General features: G+C 50.7%; 6 protein-coding genes across 6 annotated transcripts; 2 read left to right on the forward strand and 4 right to left on the reverse strand.

Moving 5' to 3' along the window:
* Positions 1-19: 19 nt before the first annotated feature.
* On the reverse strand, positions 20-1,046 carry F5J12DRAFT_811454 (uncharacterized protein). The gene is made up of 4 exons (XM_051744843.1): positions 866-1,046; positions 559-814; positions 312-497; positions 20-253 (listed from the first exon to the last, which is right to left on the reverse strand). The coding sequence occupies exons 1-4, from the start codon at positions 967-969 to the stop codon at positions 89-91; spliced, it is 711 nt and encodes a 236-aa protein (XP_051603255.1). The 5' UTR covers positions 970-1,046; the 3' UTR covers positions 20-88.
* On the reverse strand, positions 1,042-2,775 carry F5J12DRAFT_811457 (domain found in IF2B/IF5-domain-containing protein). The gene is made up of 3 exons (XM_051744844.1): positions 2,559-2,775; positions 1,512-2,504; positions 1,042-1,461 (listed from the first exon to the last, which is right to left on the reverse strand). The coding sequence occupies exons 2-3, from the start codon at positions 2,475-2,477 to the stop codon at positions 1,192-1,194; spliced, it is 1,236 nt and encodes a 411-aa protein (XP_051603256.1). The 5' UTR covers positions 2,478-2,504; positions 2,559-2,775; the 3' UTR covers positions 1,042-1,191.
* A 361-nt stretch (positions 2,776-3,136) lies between these two features.
* F5J12DRAFT_455354 (uncharacterized protein) lies at positions 3,137-4,007 on the reverse strand. The gene is made up of 3 exons (XM_051739518.1): positions 3,984-4,007; positions 3,277-3,931; positions 3,137-3,194 (listed from the first exon to the last, which is right to left on the reverse strand). Exon 2 carries the CDS (start codon positions 3,780-3,782, stop codon positions 3,360-3,362), a length of 423 nt encoding a protein of 140 aa, XP_051603257.1. The 5' UTR covers positions 3,783-3,931; positions 3,984-4,007; the 3' UTR covers positions 3,137-3,194; positions 3,277-3,359.
* A 384-nt stretch (positions 4,008-4,391) lies between these two features.
* F5J12DRAFT_889842 (glutathione peroxidase) lies at positions 4,392-5,110 on the reverse strand (the record flags this gene model as incomplete). Its single annotated transcript, XM_051747363.1, has 5 exons — positions 4,392-4,505; positions 4,564-4,737; positions 4,794-4,861; positions 4,911-4,933; positions 4,986-5,110. The coding sequence occupies 5 exons, from the start codon at positions 5,108-5,110 to the stop codon at positions 4,392-4,394; spliced, it is 504 nt and encodes a 167-aa protein (XP_051603258.1).
* Positions 5,111-10,444: 5,334 nt separating this feature from the next.
* F5J12DRAFT_715422 (uncharacterized protein) lies at positions 10,445-12,622 on the forward strand (the record flags this gene model as incomplete). The annotated part of the gene is made up of 7 exons (XM_051740952.1): positions 10,445-11,125; positions 11,161-11,230; positions 11,283-11,467; positions 11,523-11,934; positions 11,994-12,097; positions 12,148-12,211; positions 12,267-12,622. 7 exons carry the CDS (start codon positions 10,445-10,447, stop codon positions 12,620-12,622), a joined length of 1,872 nt encoding a protein of 623 aa, XP_051603259.1.
* A 699-nt stretch (positions 12,623-13,321) lies between these two features.
* Positions 13,322-14,052, forward strand: F5J12DRAFT_455495 (uncharacterized protein). Its single transcript, XM_051739519.1, has 4 exons — positions 13,322-13,384; positions 13,445-13,517; positions 13,570-13,583; positions 13,671-14,052. The coding sequence occupies exons 2-4, from the start codon at positions 13,480-13,482 to the stop codon at positions 13,919-13,921; spliced, it is 303 nt and encodes a 100-aa protein (XP_051603260.1). The 5' UTR covers positions 13,322-13,384; positions 13,445-13,479; the 3' UTR covers positions 13,922-14,052.
* Positions 14,053-14,062: the final 10 nt, after the last annotated feature.

Genomic DNA, 14,062 nt, shown 5'->3' on the forward strand with positions numbered 1-14,062 from the left:
ATACATATATACACAAGAGCAACAAAACAAAACAGGGGCTAATATTGATACAGTAGTTGCACGATTGCAATATTGAGAAAGACACAGGCTAAGTTTGCTTCTCACCATCGACCCAGACGTCGACTTTCTCGTCGTAGAAGGCGGCCATACCAGTGATTTGGATGCATTCCACAAGAGGTGCGCGGTAGTACCACACCACGTCTTTATAAACCTTCCCATTGGGGAGTACTACGTCATAGTAATTGGCCACTCCCTAGTGAAAACACGGGTGTAACTCTTCTCCTGGAACGAGTAAAGCAGCTAGTACGTACCTTGTAGGGACATGCAGTAGTCGTCTCAGAAGGCCTCAAAAGGTCGAGGCGAATATCCGTCAGGGGCATATACGTCCTCCTGCGCAGGCTAGTTTCGAAAAGGAACCGCGGCCTGTTTGTGTTCGCAACCTCTACCCCATCAACTTCCACACTGACGTGCCTGGAAGACTGAAGCACGTCGACGCGCTTCAGGGGAAAGGCGCCGTGTAAGCAGGCGATCAGTTCACTTCGAGCTATGAAGGCGAACCTTATAGGGGTCCTTGGGGTGCACGAAGATCCTCTCGTCTTCTTCAAACCATGCATCCGCAGCTGAAAAGGCGACCTTGAGCAATCCTCCAAGGTCGTTGCTGCCTGTGAATTCTGTTACTGCCCCCTTGACCACCCTGTCGCTGGATACCAGGTCGCAAACCTGAGCACCCTGGAGCTTTTCGGATTCTCGTAGCAGCGATGAATCCAGGTCTGACTTGGCGAAGTAATAGACAGGGTAGTACGGATTCTCCCATCTACCTAGCGATGAGGCCGGGGTGTTAGATTTCCAACTGACCATAACTTACACAAGCTTCGCCTTGTGGGTGTCAATGATAAACTTGCCATTGAAAAGAACCCTGACTCTCCTTCCTCGGTCTTCGATGTGCGGCTTAGTGAAGGGCGGCGTCATGGTCGACTTCAAAAGGACGTCAGCTTGACTTATTAATCAGGGTGTTCCGACTCATCACGCCCAAGAAACCCCTAAAGTGAAGCAAACACCTGGTTGAATACAGAACGACACATAGGGCATGCGAGTCAAATAATCAGCACAGGAAATAAACATGAAAGAGATATGTCAGAAAGAATCTCAGACGGACAGCGAACGGAAACATAAGAAATCGTAGAATGTCCATCACTCCTCATCAGATTCATCGTCTGCCTCCTCCAACCATTTCAGGAAGGGTTCACTCGCCTTCCTGACCTTCTTACTAGTCTCCTTGTCAACATACTTCTTGCTGACGTGAGTACCCCACTGCTTAACCACTTCTTCATCCAGCACGTCGTTTTGGTAGAGTGCCATGAGAATTTTAGGAATCGCAGGAATCAACTCGGTGTAGGTCAGCCCAGAGAGTCGCTCGATGCCTCCCAGTAGAGCCTTCTGGTGCTTCTCGCTAGTAATCATCTGGCAGAATGATTAGTGATGAAGACAACGGCGAAAACATACACACATACCTTAGCGAGCAGAGCGTTGTACGTGTTAATTTCCTTTACGATGTCTTCGGTGAACAATGCCTGGACAAGGACGAGGACAGCTTTGTGCTTCTTCTCTACGCCGAGTTCCTCGGCCTTCCTGTAAATCTGCACGGAGCCGATACCATCTTGGCTTCTGTGTTCCTCGACCCAACGTCCAAACTGCGAATAAGGGCTATCAGCGTCATCCTCACTCCCATCATCGTCACCTCCAGGGAGGGAAAGTCCGCCCATTTGACCCTCTAAGGTTTTGACACGGGCTTTGACAGCCTCGGTGGAGGTATCCACAGCCCAATCGTCGTTGCCGAGAACAGTGTCATTTGTAAGGTCGGCAGCCTCAGCCTTGATCTTTCTCGTCAGCTCGTCATCAGTGTCGCCGCCAGACCCATCCTCCTCCTGACCAGGGATAGTGGGGCCAGAGGCATGAACACCTCCACCGTTGCCGTTATTGGCCGCCTCCCCCTTACCCTTCTTTGACTTTTTAGGGTTCTTGGGAGGATTCTTGAGGATGAACGTGACGAGCTTGTGTCTCATGTCGATGTTAGTCCTTTCTCCGCAAGCCTTGCAGTCCCGGAAGATGTCTTCACGTCGACCATTTTTGACGACGTTGAGATCGGTCTCCGGATTCTTGCACGAGGCACACAGCACGAACTTGTCGATAAAGCCATCAAGGAGTTCACGGAGACGAATGGCATCGTGAGCACCATTAACGATGTAGCGATCGTTCTTTTCATCGAATGGGGTTTGTGCGCCCAGCTCACATCCGAAGAACTTGGTTATGTAAGACGGGGGGCGAGAAAGGGCACGAGCTACGTCGGACATGTTTGGAATGACAGTCTTGATCCCGTTACCTTTACCCTCTATCTTCGTAAGAAGAAGGGGCATGCGGTAGCGATAAAACTTGTCGTCGACATCACGACGAATGTTCACAATTCCTGCAGCAGGCATGCCGGGCAGATATGTGGCGTTTTAACGCTGAGTAGATCCATGGAGGTCAGGAATAATAAGAAGAAAATGAGGAAGACGTACGGTACTTATGGAGTCTAGTCGGGATATGGAGAGATACGACGAAATGCAGAGTGGAGGTCGAAGCATGAAATTGGGCCTTCTGTTTTCTCCTCTTCGGCGACAGAAGATGTTAAAGGCGACGTTTGAGGAAGGAATCGTGGGCTACAATGAAACCTTGAACAAAATACGAAAAGTGGGTGTTTCTGTGGGTTGTGGGTGTGGAACTGGCTGTGAGCACGGAGCACGCAGTTCTGGACTCGGTCAATTTATGGTCTCCGGCTGTATTTGCATCCGTTTATCGGAACTAACCGCGTTACATAATCTCCGAGGACGGCCCCTGTCCTGTCATCGAGCGAGTCAGTCCAGACTGGTGAAACAGGCAGGCCACGTATACAATTCCCAAAACACACTTCAAACTACCATAAACATCCCCACGAACACCAAAGATTATTAAGATAAACTAGTTGGCTCCAAATTGTCGGTTTTTGTGCTGCATTATAACGGAGAAACCGGCGTTGATAACTCTTTCCTCCTCCATCGAGTGTCCGTCCCACACCCGAAGCGAGTCTGCCTGGGAGCTACCACCCGGAGGTGTGTTCCCTCGCGGAACGGTGCGTATGGAGAGCGAGGAGCGGGGTCTGTTGCCGGGCACAGTTTCTAAGATCATAGACAAACCAGAACGGTGCGTAAGTCAATACATGTTCGTAGACGTGTAGCGAGGTGGTGGTAGATCCCTTACCTGCTTGCTCCCCCTCGTTTTGCCCTCCCCGACGGAAGAATGACCGCAACCTGTTCATGGCCGCTCGCAGTCTGAGAAACCTCCTATTCGCAGGGGCAGCCCCGACGTCTTCTCCCTCCCTCACTTGCTATTAAGATATGTAAGCCACCCGTCCAGCCTGGATACGGAGCAACGTCGGTACTCACAGCCTGTCCCGGAACCCTGCGCGAACTGGTTCTGGGTACGGGAACCGGTGTCGCACTAGTGTGGGGAACCGGAGCTGGCATCTGCGAAACTGGCTGAGAAGGCTGGGTCGCACTAGTACTAGGTGGAGGAGGCGGCTGCGCGACTTGCTGAGAAGACTGGCCCCCGCCGGTACCGGGGACAGGAGCCACCGTCTGCGAAACTTGTTGAGAAGGCTGGGCCCCATGTCCACCCGTCGTAGAGGGAGCTGGAGGGTCTGCCCCAGGATTACGATTAGCGGCAGATTTGCGCTTGAACGCCGCCTTGAGTTTGGCGAATGCCATCGTTGGACGTGCGGAGTAGTCGTGTCAATGAAAGGCAAGTAGACTGTATGATAGTACGTGAAGGATAGCGCGATACCTGGTCCAGAGGTGGAGGATAGCACGATACCTGTTCAAGCAGTAGTCGAACGCCTTATTTACCTTTGATCGACCTTGCCCGGCGGGTCAGCCTCCTTCGTCAACAAAAGTTACACACACACAAACATAAGCATTCGGGTACTGGCGTGTGAGCACAGTGCATACGCTGGCCCTGATGTAAACCGACGGCGAGTGTGTGGTGCAGTTACCATTGACCACGACTCCATGCAAGTGAACCCAATGCTAGATGACGAGTTATGCCCGACAGCTTGTAACGGTGACGGTTCAGTTGCGCGTCTTTCAACGTACCTTCATCGTGCATAGCATGAACGAAAAAATGTGGACTCCTGTCTTAATAGGGGCGTGCGTGAGCCTTCGAGCCTCGACCCTCACAGGGCTCGCACAATAAAATTGTTCAATAAGATAAAAATACAGAAGGTCAGTCGGCAAATGATTCCGCTATACTCAACATCAAGCGCTACATCGCAGCACTCACAACCTGGCCCCCGCAGATGGTGCGGCGACCGTTGGGAGTCAATCCGAAAGGAGTTTCTCCACATAGGGGCTAACGGCTTCTGGCGTTGTCGTTGAAGCCCATCGGTTCACGACATTCCCATTCTTGTCAACTAAAAACTTCTCGAAGTTCCACTGCGGGCATGGTTACCATACATTTCGAAAAAATAAAGATCATGAACCATCACACTACCTTGATACGTGTTAGTCCAAGAATACCAGCCTTCTCGTTCTTGAGCCACTTGTAGACGGGATTAGTATTGTTCCCGTTCACGTCTGATTTCTTCATGAGAGGGAAAGAGACGCCGTGATTTAGCTCGCAAGAAGATGCGATGGATGCATCATCTCCAGGTTCTTGGCCACCGAACTGGAGGGTAAACATGAACGACATGCTGACGGGAGGACATGGAATTCTCGACTGACCTGGTTGCAGGGGAATCCGAGGATGACGAATCCTCGATCCTTGTACTTGTCATAGAGGGCTTGCAGGCCTGCAGCTAACTCGGCGACTTCTACTGAACATAGATAATTTACACGCACCCTTATACTGCGGAGTGAATCCACTAGTGCAATCAAGATATCAGCCGAAGCGCAACAGCTCATGAAGATGCTCACCACTCGGAAGCAACGTTCACCACAAGAACCACTTTCCCCCTCAACTGCTCAAAGTCGTACACACTTCCACCTGGGAGCTCAGCTTTGAGGTCGTAGAAGGTCTGTGCGGTTGATTCGGAGGACATGGTACGGTTTGCGATGAACTTGTAGCTGGGCTGGGGAGTCTTTGTTGTCAAAGCGGTGGTGGGAACTGAGTGCAGTGTATGACGCTGTGACCTTGGATATATATTCTCCCGGGACAGCTTTGTTAAGGAGATGCGCCCAATGATGGGTCGGTGGATCACGGAGTGAACAATCATGTTAGTCGGGAATATCGGCACTACTATTACGTATCTGCAGCTAGATGACGTCGGCAAGTCCAACTCGTAGATAGTTATGGTACGTTTTGTGCATATCCGGCACTCCGGTTTCTGTCTCCCGGGTTCCATAGATTTATGCCACTATGCTACAGGACAGTCTTATAGTAAGTCCCCAATTTTGCTACCCAGCTTCCGAGCGGTCCCCAGTATTCCTGCCAGTGCAAGTAGAGATGCTGAACACTCAGGTGGTGCCCTTGCCCACTCAAAGACACGCGTCCTTAGACTTGCGTTCGGATTCCCGTAAGCTTTACAGCGTTATATAACTGACAAATGTTTCCGATAGTGACAGTGCTCGCGGATTAACGTCGTGTTTTACGCGCTGCCTTCAAATATCCAGGTTTTCCTCGGGACGACACGCTAGTTGAGAGGGTATCCCGGAAGGCCGTCAAGAACGACGGCGTTGTGTAAATAAACGCATCAGAGCTTCCGCAGGTGCTTTTCAGCCTGGGTGTCAGCAACGGGAGAATCTTGCTTTGCCGAAGACTGCGGATAGACCCCGTCACGCAAGCGAATGAAGGCGACCTTCGAATACCGGCGAACGGAAGCGCCATTGTTTTCTAGGTGAATTGTTGGTCATCTTTACTTTTGGACTCTGTTCTGTGTCACGACCGATGTATCGTACTTGAAATGGTTGGGATGGATTTGCGCCAATTGCGATCCTCGACAGACGGTTTCAAGTACGTGTCACCAATATTATAGACTTCCCGAGGTTGGATCTCTGGTTCATTTCACCTTGAACTTTAACACTGAAAGATTCGTAATAGACAAGGCGAAACTGTTCTGTGAAGGAGTTCGTTATAACGGGGTGAGATACGAGCCATATCTGGCGGCGCTGCACAACCAGGCTCATGTGTCGGTTTGGTGCCCAACCCGTCCCCCTATCACGGCATCGTGGAGGGTATTCAGGACATAGGCCTAGTTTGACGCGGACTAGTCAGGAGGAAGATGTTCAACGTCAGCATACAATATCGAGGTAATGTACGTACCAAAGACGCAGGTGCTACCTGCGCCGGAGGAACGCGGTTCAACTTGTATGCTCAACGTGTTACATGGAATAAGGTACGCACCGACCACGACCCGCATTCCACAACACATAGATCGTCAAGCCGTTCGTACGCGAATGAAATCTTCTCCCCTGGATGGCGTTCCGTAAAGTTTAATTGCAACTTTGATAGACCCGCCTCTGGCCGCCGCCTACGATAATGTGCGGTACTCAGCGCAGATATCCGTTGATAGTTAGGCTTTCAAGGTGTTGCCAGTGGCAAACCGTGATTGAGCCTTCTGCAGCGCGGAGGATTGCGACCGTGTCGACATTTGGGAGTACCAAATGATGCACATTAGGAATGCTAAACATACAGACTCCGATATGGTTCCATGTCTTTGCAACTTGCCATGCAGCTCAAGATGGTCAACGCTGTTGAACTTGCCGCTGGCTCCCGCGAAAGCGCCATGGAGCGATGGATTTAGGCCGTGCCAATGACCTTCAAAGTGTTTGAGTCAAGTACCACGATGGCATATATCAACGCAGCCGAGACCTCGACTCCGCACAGAAACTTTTCGGGCAGAGGGAGTTGAATGCTATTGGGAGGTAACTGTCCGAAGTCGGCGGAACCATCAAGATATAGAGAGGTTGATCTTTGACAGGTGATGGATTCAAGGAATAACGCAGAACGGATTTCACTGTGCGAGGAGAAGTCGAGTTTCAAGACCAGCGTCTTGGCGCTAGAAGGGTGTCCGACGGCCCACTAACATTACATTTTTCTCCCAGAAAAGGCGTTGGGGAACACTCTCAGGCCGAAGGAACGGGGGCTCCAACTGTCCCGGTCGACAGTGAGGGAAACCCACAATTAAAACGGATGTTAGCGAAGGAATGGACAAACGGCCAAACCTTTGCAAGACCTGGTATGTTGGTGGTGTGACAGCCGACCACACAGAGAGACTGCGCCAGCGTCTTGCGCAAGTAACAACGAGGTCAAGTTGTTGTATAAGCCATCTGCACTCATCCGCCCACCCAGACGGGCAAATTTCGATGTCTAGCAGTGATTCTGAGCTCCACGTAATACGAGCCTTGATGAGCGCTCTGCTCCATGACCAGGATACTCCGATGGTAGCCCAAAAATATGAGGACCACAAGATCACATTTCTTCATCGACGTGACACCGTTGCCAGCTTTCTTTCCCAATACACATGATGATCCTTGGACGGCTTGTGCGGAGATCGAAGGATCAGCTCGAAAATTTGCAAGAGCGTCTCATTGCGTAGACGATTGATAGGAGTAACAGGCAATTGTCTGATGAGTTCCTCGACTTTGTGCCTCTGTGTGTAGGCGGCAGCGCGGACATCATTGAGCTTTGCAATGAGCTCTTTCTCTCGCCTCTCTAGCGTGATACCGAACACGGACCTTGGCTGCTCTACCCTCTCGCACTGACGAGTGGCTTATAGAACACCGCTCGAACTTTCCAATGTGGACTTGGACATGGAGGTCGAGAACTCAAGCTCAAGGCTACTCTCGTTCCCGTCACCACGCGCCACGTTGCATTTGATTAAGTTCCCTCTCGACTTCGTCGACCAAAAATCGTTCACAAACGCATCAACGTCCACTGTACAATATTACGAATACTTCGGAGTTTCACGCTGTTGAGATGCCGTGGTCATGCACAGACAGTACTTCCTAGACCTTCTTAGGGTCTTGTAGCCACTGTTCCGCCAACCAGCAATCCGATTGCATCACTGAGTTCATGAATGTATGCAGTTGGTTGTTGAAAAATCCGTCGAAAGTTTTTTATATATAAATATGCGTGCAGAAAACGACTTCCCCGGTGAGATATAATAGCAGTACCGTGGTTGGAGCTGGCGTGATTTCCGAAATTCCGTATGCCATACATCACACGTAGGAGCCTCGTAGGACTTGGGTATACGATTATGGGCGCGCGGTACAGGAGCTGTTGTATCGTGTTTGGTTCTCAACAAGTGTTTGGATGAAGCTTCGAAAATTTTCGCCATCTTCCGTCCTGAAAGTAGTCGTCATGACTTCCCTTCACGCTAGTATCAGGCTTCATCGGGCCAAGATGTCTTCCCTTGCTTTATTTGGAGCCAGCTCGTTTCCCTAGGGTGAGTCTTTAGTACCTTCTTCCTTGGAAAAAAGGATGATTACTTCATGCTTCGTTGCGGATGCGATGAGCTATGCCGAGAACCAACACATTAAAACTAAGAACAGCCATCTGACTCCTTTTGTTACCTTTTTTTTTCCTGAGAGACATAACCTGGGCTGATCTGGGTGCTCTTTAGTTGGCCAGTAGTTTTGGGGGGAACCACCCCATGAAATTCTCAAGAAGTTACGCTAGATCTGTGTCTAGCGCAGATGATCTCTTGGAGAGATGTCGTTCCTGCGATATGGTGCCCATAGTACATCCATCTCCTATCACATATCCGTACCTCTGCACACGATTTCGCGCTCGAGTCGATAACATATATGTGTAGCAGATGTGGGCCTCAGAGCGGCGTAATAAGAGGAGTTCATGATTGCGCAACACCCCAAATTAACAACCCTGAGCACCACTGCCTTCCCACTTCACTACGTGCCACGAAGTGCCCGTCACGACATACTTTCGAAGAACACGGGCTGGAAACATGATGCCAGTGCCAAGCCGAAAAACAATTTACACATGAGATTATGATGGCTAGCATTCACGTTTCCATTTGCTCGGGCGCATCCTGTTACGACATAGGGTTAGTATTAAATAAACTGTCCCTTGTCGTTGAGCTAAGTTCACTCGACATGTCCTGGTCATACAACCCTCCAAGAACTCAGCCATAAATTTAACGTGAGCCAAGTTCTTTGCCTTGCCGTTGACGCGAGACGCCGTAGTCTCCGGGACTGGTTTGATGGAGTGGTACACGCGCATATTGCTTAGAAGTATCCGTCTGGGGGACAGCTGTGCCGCAGTAGTCCATCGGACGGCATAGTTGTAGGGTGCCGCAAAAATTAAATATGTAATTTGCGCGCAGCACGAGCTAGTCCAGATAGACAGCCGCGGCCCGGAGGATTAAGGGTACGGGAACCATGCATGAAGCTTGAAGGGTGGATGGCATGATGGCCTAAGACGAACGCGGATAACCTAGCCAGTGATGGGATACTGGTAGAGAATCACGCTGCGGATGATTTTAGTACACGTGTGGACAAACTTGCTTATGACGACGGGGCTTCAGGATCGACGACGCCCACTCAAGGCGATCAAGTAGCACCAGCTGATGTTGAGACGCTGAAGATTGATTGCAACAAACGCAAGAGCTCATCGGGTTTCACTTTCTTATCTGAAGGGATGCGGCCAGGAAACCTGGCATTCGCTTATCATAGTTACCCCCAAGTCCAAGGATAATGTCGACTCAGGAAAACCATCGCCTCGTAATGAGATGCAGCCTGCGGGGTATTTCGAATCGTATTGACCCGGAAACCAAAAGGAACGACGTGAGCATCTGCACAGGCGCTCTGGCGTAGTTACGGATTTCGAAAACTAGGATCTCCAAGGTGTGGGTGCAAATGTAAAGAGGAAAACTGAGGAGAATGCCAGATGACTTGGCCCCTCGGTGACTAACAATCGAACACCGTTCGGAACACGGTGGACAGATCCGAATGCCGCGTGCTTAATGGTACTCCGTGCGCAGCACTCGCGTTGCAAAGCGGCCCAACGCCATGCATCTTGTCGTGCTTGATAACGGACAGATACGCATGACCCACGACCTGGAATGGGGAAGGGCGCGCGTCAAACGCGAGGTCCTCATATCCGAGAGGCTGCTCTCCGTTGGTGTGTTTCTCCGCTTGTGTAATGTACATACCTGCTGACTGGACAGATGCTTCTCGAGCTGCCCTATATGTAGCATGCGAGCGTAGTATTGCACGCCTCCCCCCCCCTCCTTCCTCCTTGTTACGCGCGACCGATACTTGGGACTTACATTTCCCCTGTGTAGGGCCAAGCGTCCCCGATACTCCCAGCAGGAGCTGGATTCCTGCACCATTATTACTCTCATTTCTCGGCTTTCGCTCCCCTTCGTTAAGAATCTATCGTTCACTTTTATTTTAGGCTCTATCGCAACGGGGACATGTTAGATCCTACCGTCCTGCAAAATAACTCAGTCTCTGAGGGAACTGTGGACGTACTTGAACTGGTTCTCCATGTCGATATATTCATAACTGCAGTGGCCGCTGTGTTCGCCCTAGCCACGCTTCCTCGGGCGTTCGCACGTCTTTCTCGTGGTGCGGAATGGGGGTGTGGTCACATACTCCGTTCCGCCCGCCTCGATTATCGCCCTTCTCGGCGGCCACCGCTCCCTCAATCACCACCCACTCCAGCCGAGAAGCTAACTTCAATGTCTCCGGAGGAACCCCATGCCACGTCCTCTGCTGGCCACGATGGTGTCACTTCTGAAGAGTCGCATACGTGTGTCTCGCATACCAACCTTATCCGAAGACCTTCCACTGGAAAATCTGCCGCGAAGCTTCTCCCTCCACACGTGCGCGCTTGGTCGTCCGTTCTCCCACAAGTGGGGAATCTACTCAGATACAGATTAGATTCCGGGTTCTCAGTGGGACAGGCACTAGTTCTCGGACTTTACTCCGCCATACTCATATACCCAGTGTTCTTGAAATCAGACCCGTTTGCAGATCCTTTGCGGACTGGATTTGTGGCCATGTCACAAATACCGCTTGTGTACATGCTTGGAACGAAGAACAATCTTTTGGGGATGTTGCTTGCCATAGGTTACGAGAAGGCAAGGAACCTTGTGACTTGGTATCCTGTGACTTACCAGTAAGATAGCTCAATTACATCCATCGGCATGCGGGTATGATGCTGATATTGTTGTCCAATGTGCATGCTATCGGCTATAGTAAGTTGTCAGCCCGCTTCCATGGTTGTCAGTTATATGGACACATTATCAGTCTATGAGTGGGCTTTGCAGGGCACACTTTCAGTGAACTTGAAAATGCCTCAGAGAATGTGGGCTCTGGTAGCCCTTGCCGCGTTAGACATTCTTTATTTATTCTCAACTCCCTTCTGGAGGCGCAAGACGTACAATCTATTCTTCGGCAGTCATGTCATTTGTTTCATCATATTCCTTCCAACGGTATGTCATGTGGCTTTGTCATTCCCATGGTAAATACTGAGATCTTTCTGGGTAGGTGTATGCCCATCAACCTGGGGTACTGAACTATGTACTTGCCGCTGCAGCAGCGTACGGCCTAGACCATATCCTCCGGCTCCTCAAGACCCGCGTCTTTCACGGGAGAATACGCCCCATATCCGACCTCTCAATGACGCGAATCGAGATTCCGGAACTGAATGCAGGCTGGAGACCGGGACAACACGTCCGGATACGTGTTTTATCTAGTGCAATGGGTTGGATTGGCTGGGCCGAAGTACACCCATTTACGATTGCAAGCGTGGCGAAGACCCCTGAGGGACTCGTACTTATGTGTAAAAATGCCGGTGGATGGACGAGGAAGTTGTACGAGATGGCGAAAGTGGCCGGGTACGGGTGCGAGGATGGAGGAATGTCAAGGTCGGTGCTGATGATGGTAGAAGGGCCGTATGGTGAGTGTTATTTGTCATTGTGGAAGGAGATATGTAGGCTAATGGCTTTTGATATACAGGAGGACCCGGTCATTCGGTTTTCGCAAGCTACTCTACGGCAGTGTTTATTACTGGGGGTAGCGGCATTACTTTTGCTCTCTCTGCCCTTCAGGACCTCGTACGGGTATGTTGTGTGATGGTGTAAATCTGTACAGTGCTTGACCATGGTCACAGGTAGATCTAGAGGGCGCGAGCAGAGTGAAGATCATAGAACTCGTATGGTGTGTTCAAGACCCCTGTGCGTCCACCTCTATCCATTTTATCCCCTTTCTCCCTCAAACGAAATGTCCCAGCGTCTTTGACACCCCTCCTACTTCAATTCACTGGTCTCCTGCAACAGAGTATCTACACACCGGTGCATATTTCGGTGCACTACACTCGCGCAGCCGATACTTTGCCGTCGAAAGCGAGTCTCCCGCCAGGGATCACCTTGACAGCGGGCCGTCCTCGAATCGGCAAGGTGCTAGATGCGGTCATCCAGCGCACAATGTCGTACGGGTCTGGTGTTGAGGGAGCGAAGGACGTCACAGGGGTGATCGTGGGTGTATGTGGTCCCGTTGGGCTGGGCGACGAGGTTGCGCAGGTCGTTTCGTCTGTTGATGCCAGTCGACGATGGGCGGTCGGTGGGATTGAGATACATGAAGAGTGAGTTGGATTATTATTTGGGGCTGTGTTACTGACTGTTCCCCACTTACAGGTCATTTGGCTGGTGACTGAGGCGCACATTGAAGACATAAGGCTGGCTTTGTCGAGATTAAAACTAATTATTCTCGTCTCCCTGGAACACCGTGTGTTCCAGGAGGACCTGATTCACCCTTCATTTCCTGGAAGTCTCCAAAGCGGAACCTCTTCCGCAGTAATCATCGAAAGGATGTTATGACGGGCGCTTATATCTCGAAGTGAGGTGGGAAGGCAATGGTGCTCGAGGTTTGGTTTGTTGATTTGGGTATCGTGCAATCCTCTGTACCGCTCTGATGCCTACATCTACAACTCGTAGCTGTGTAAATATCACTTCACTCGATGATCGATTCTATGCATGGCGCTGGACGCCGTCGTCTCCGATGGGGGAGAACAACGTTTGCTGCCAGCGACGAGTCGTTAAGGGGGATCTCCAATCGCTCTGCTCCACCGGTACAGTACGCCCAAACTGTGTTAACCCGGCAGCGTCTAGCAGTGGCTCGGAGTGAACGTTGACGTTGAACATATGCCTACGGCGTTTGCGGGGTATGAATTTGTTTGATGCTTGCATTTCCCCGGGTGTGGAGCTTCAAAGGACCTCACCACGACGGCCAAAGATCTTGCCACCAAATCAGCTGCAACTGCCAGTTTCTTTGGATGGTGCTTAGAATCTGCAGCCTACATACCACCAAAAGAAACCTTCCCGAGCAAACATGTTAATTCGGACAATGCTGTATTTCAATCAGTTTTTCTCCATGTAAACCAAGGTGAATCATTGGCTGACTGTGGATAGACCAACGTGATACTTTCTGTGTTGAAGCCAGTCAAATGTCATTAGCTGTCGGTGTCTGCATTATTGTTGTTTCGTGCGGCCTCCGTCGCTTCTAGTTCGCACCACTTGATCAAAGCTGTCTGCAGAATTTCCGCCTTCGGTATGCTAATATCATCGCCCGCGAGGAGCTTGCAAGCTAATCCCCTTCTGGCATGGTATACCTTCCTGACCCATCGTGCTGCGGCAGCTAGCTGTGGATTGCCCTCTGCGATTTCCAATGCTTACCCTCTGCCCTCTGTTAACTGGTGTCCCAGCTGCGCAAGCATGTCCGGCGCACGTGGCGCCGTACTTCTCGATACTCTTGTCCATTGTATAATCAACAACAACACTCATTGTACTTTCGTGTCAGTCAACGCCAAGGGCACATGGAAACAGCCAGTGAACTGGTTCTCACGATTTGGGGCAGGGAAAGCCTTGCTTGGAAAGCAAGGTAATTAGGAAACCACGCCAGATCTGTGTCTGATGTTATCCATGACAGGATCGCAGACGATCTCTTTGGGAGATGTCGTTCCTGTGATCTAAATATCATGGCGCTCCAGAGCGGATGTTGTTACGCAGTCATCATCGTTGCTGCAATAC

The sequence above is a fragment of the Pisolithus orientalis genome (assembly GCF_024613125.1).
Source record: "Pisolithus orientalis strain OTSU chromosome Unknown F5J12scaffold_5, whole genome shotgun sequence".
Taxonomy (NCBI): Eukaryota; Fungi; Basidiomycota; class Agaricomycetes; order Boletales; family Pisolithaceae; genus Pisolithus; species Pisolithus orientalis.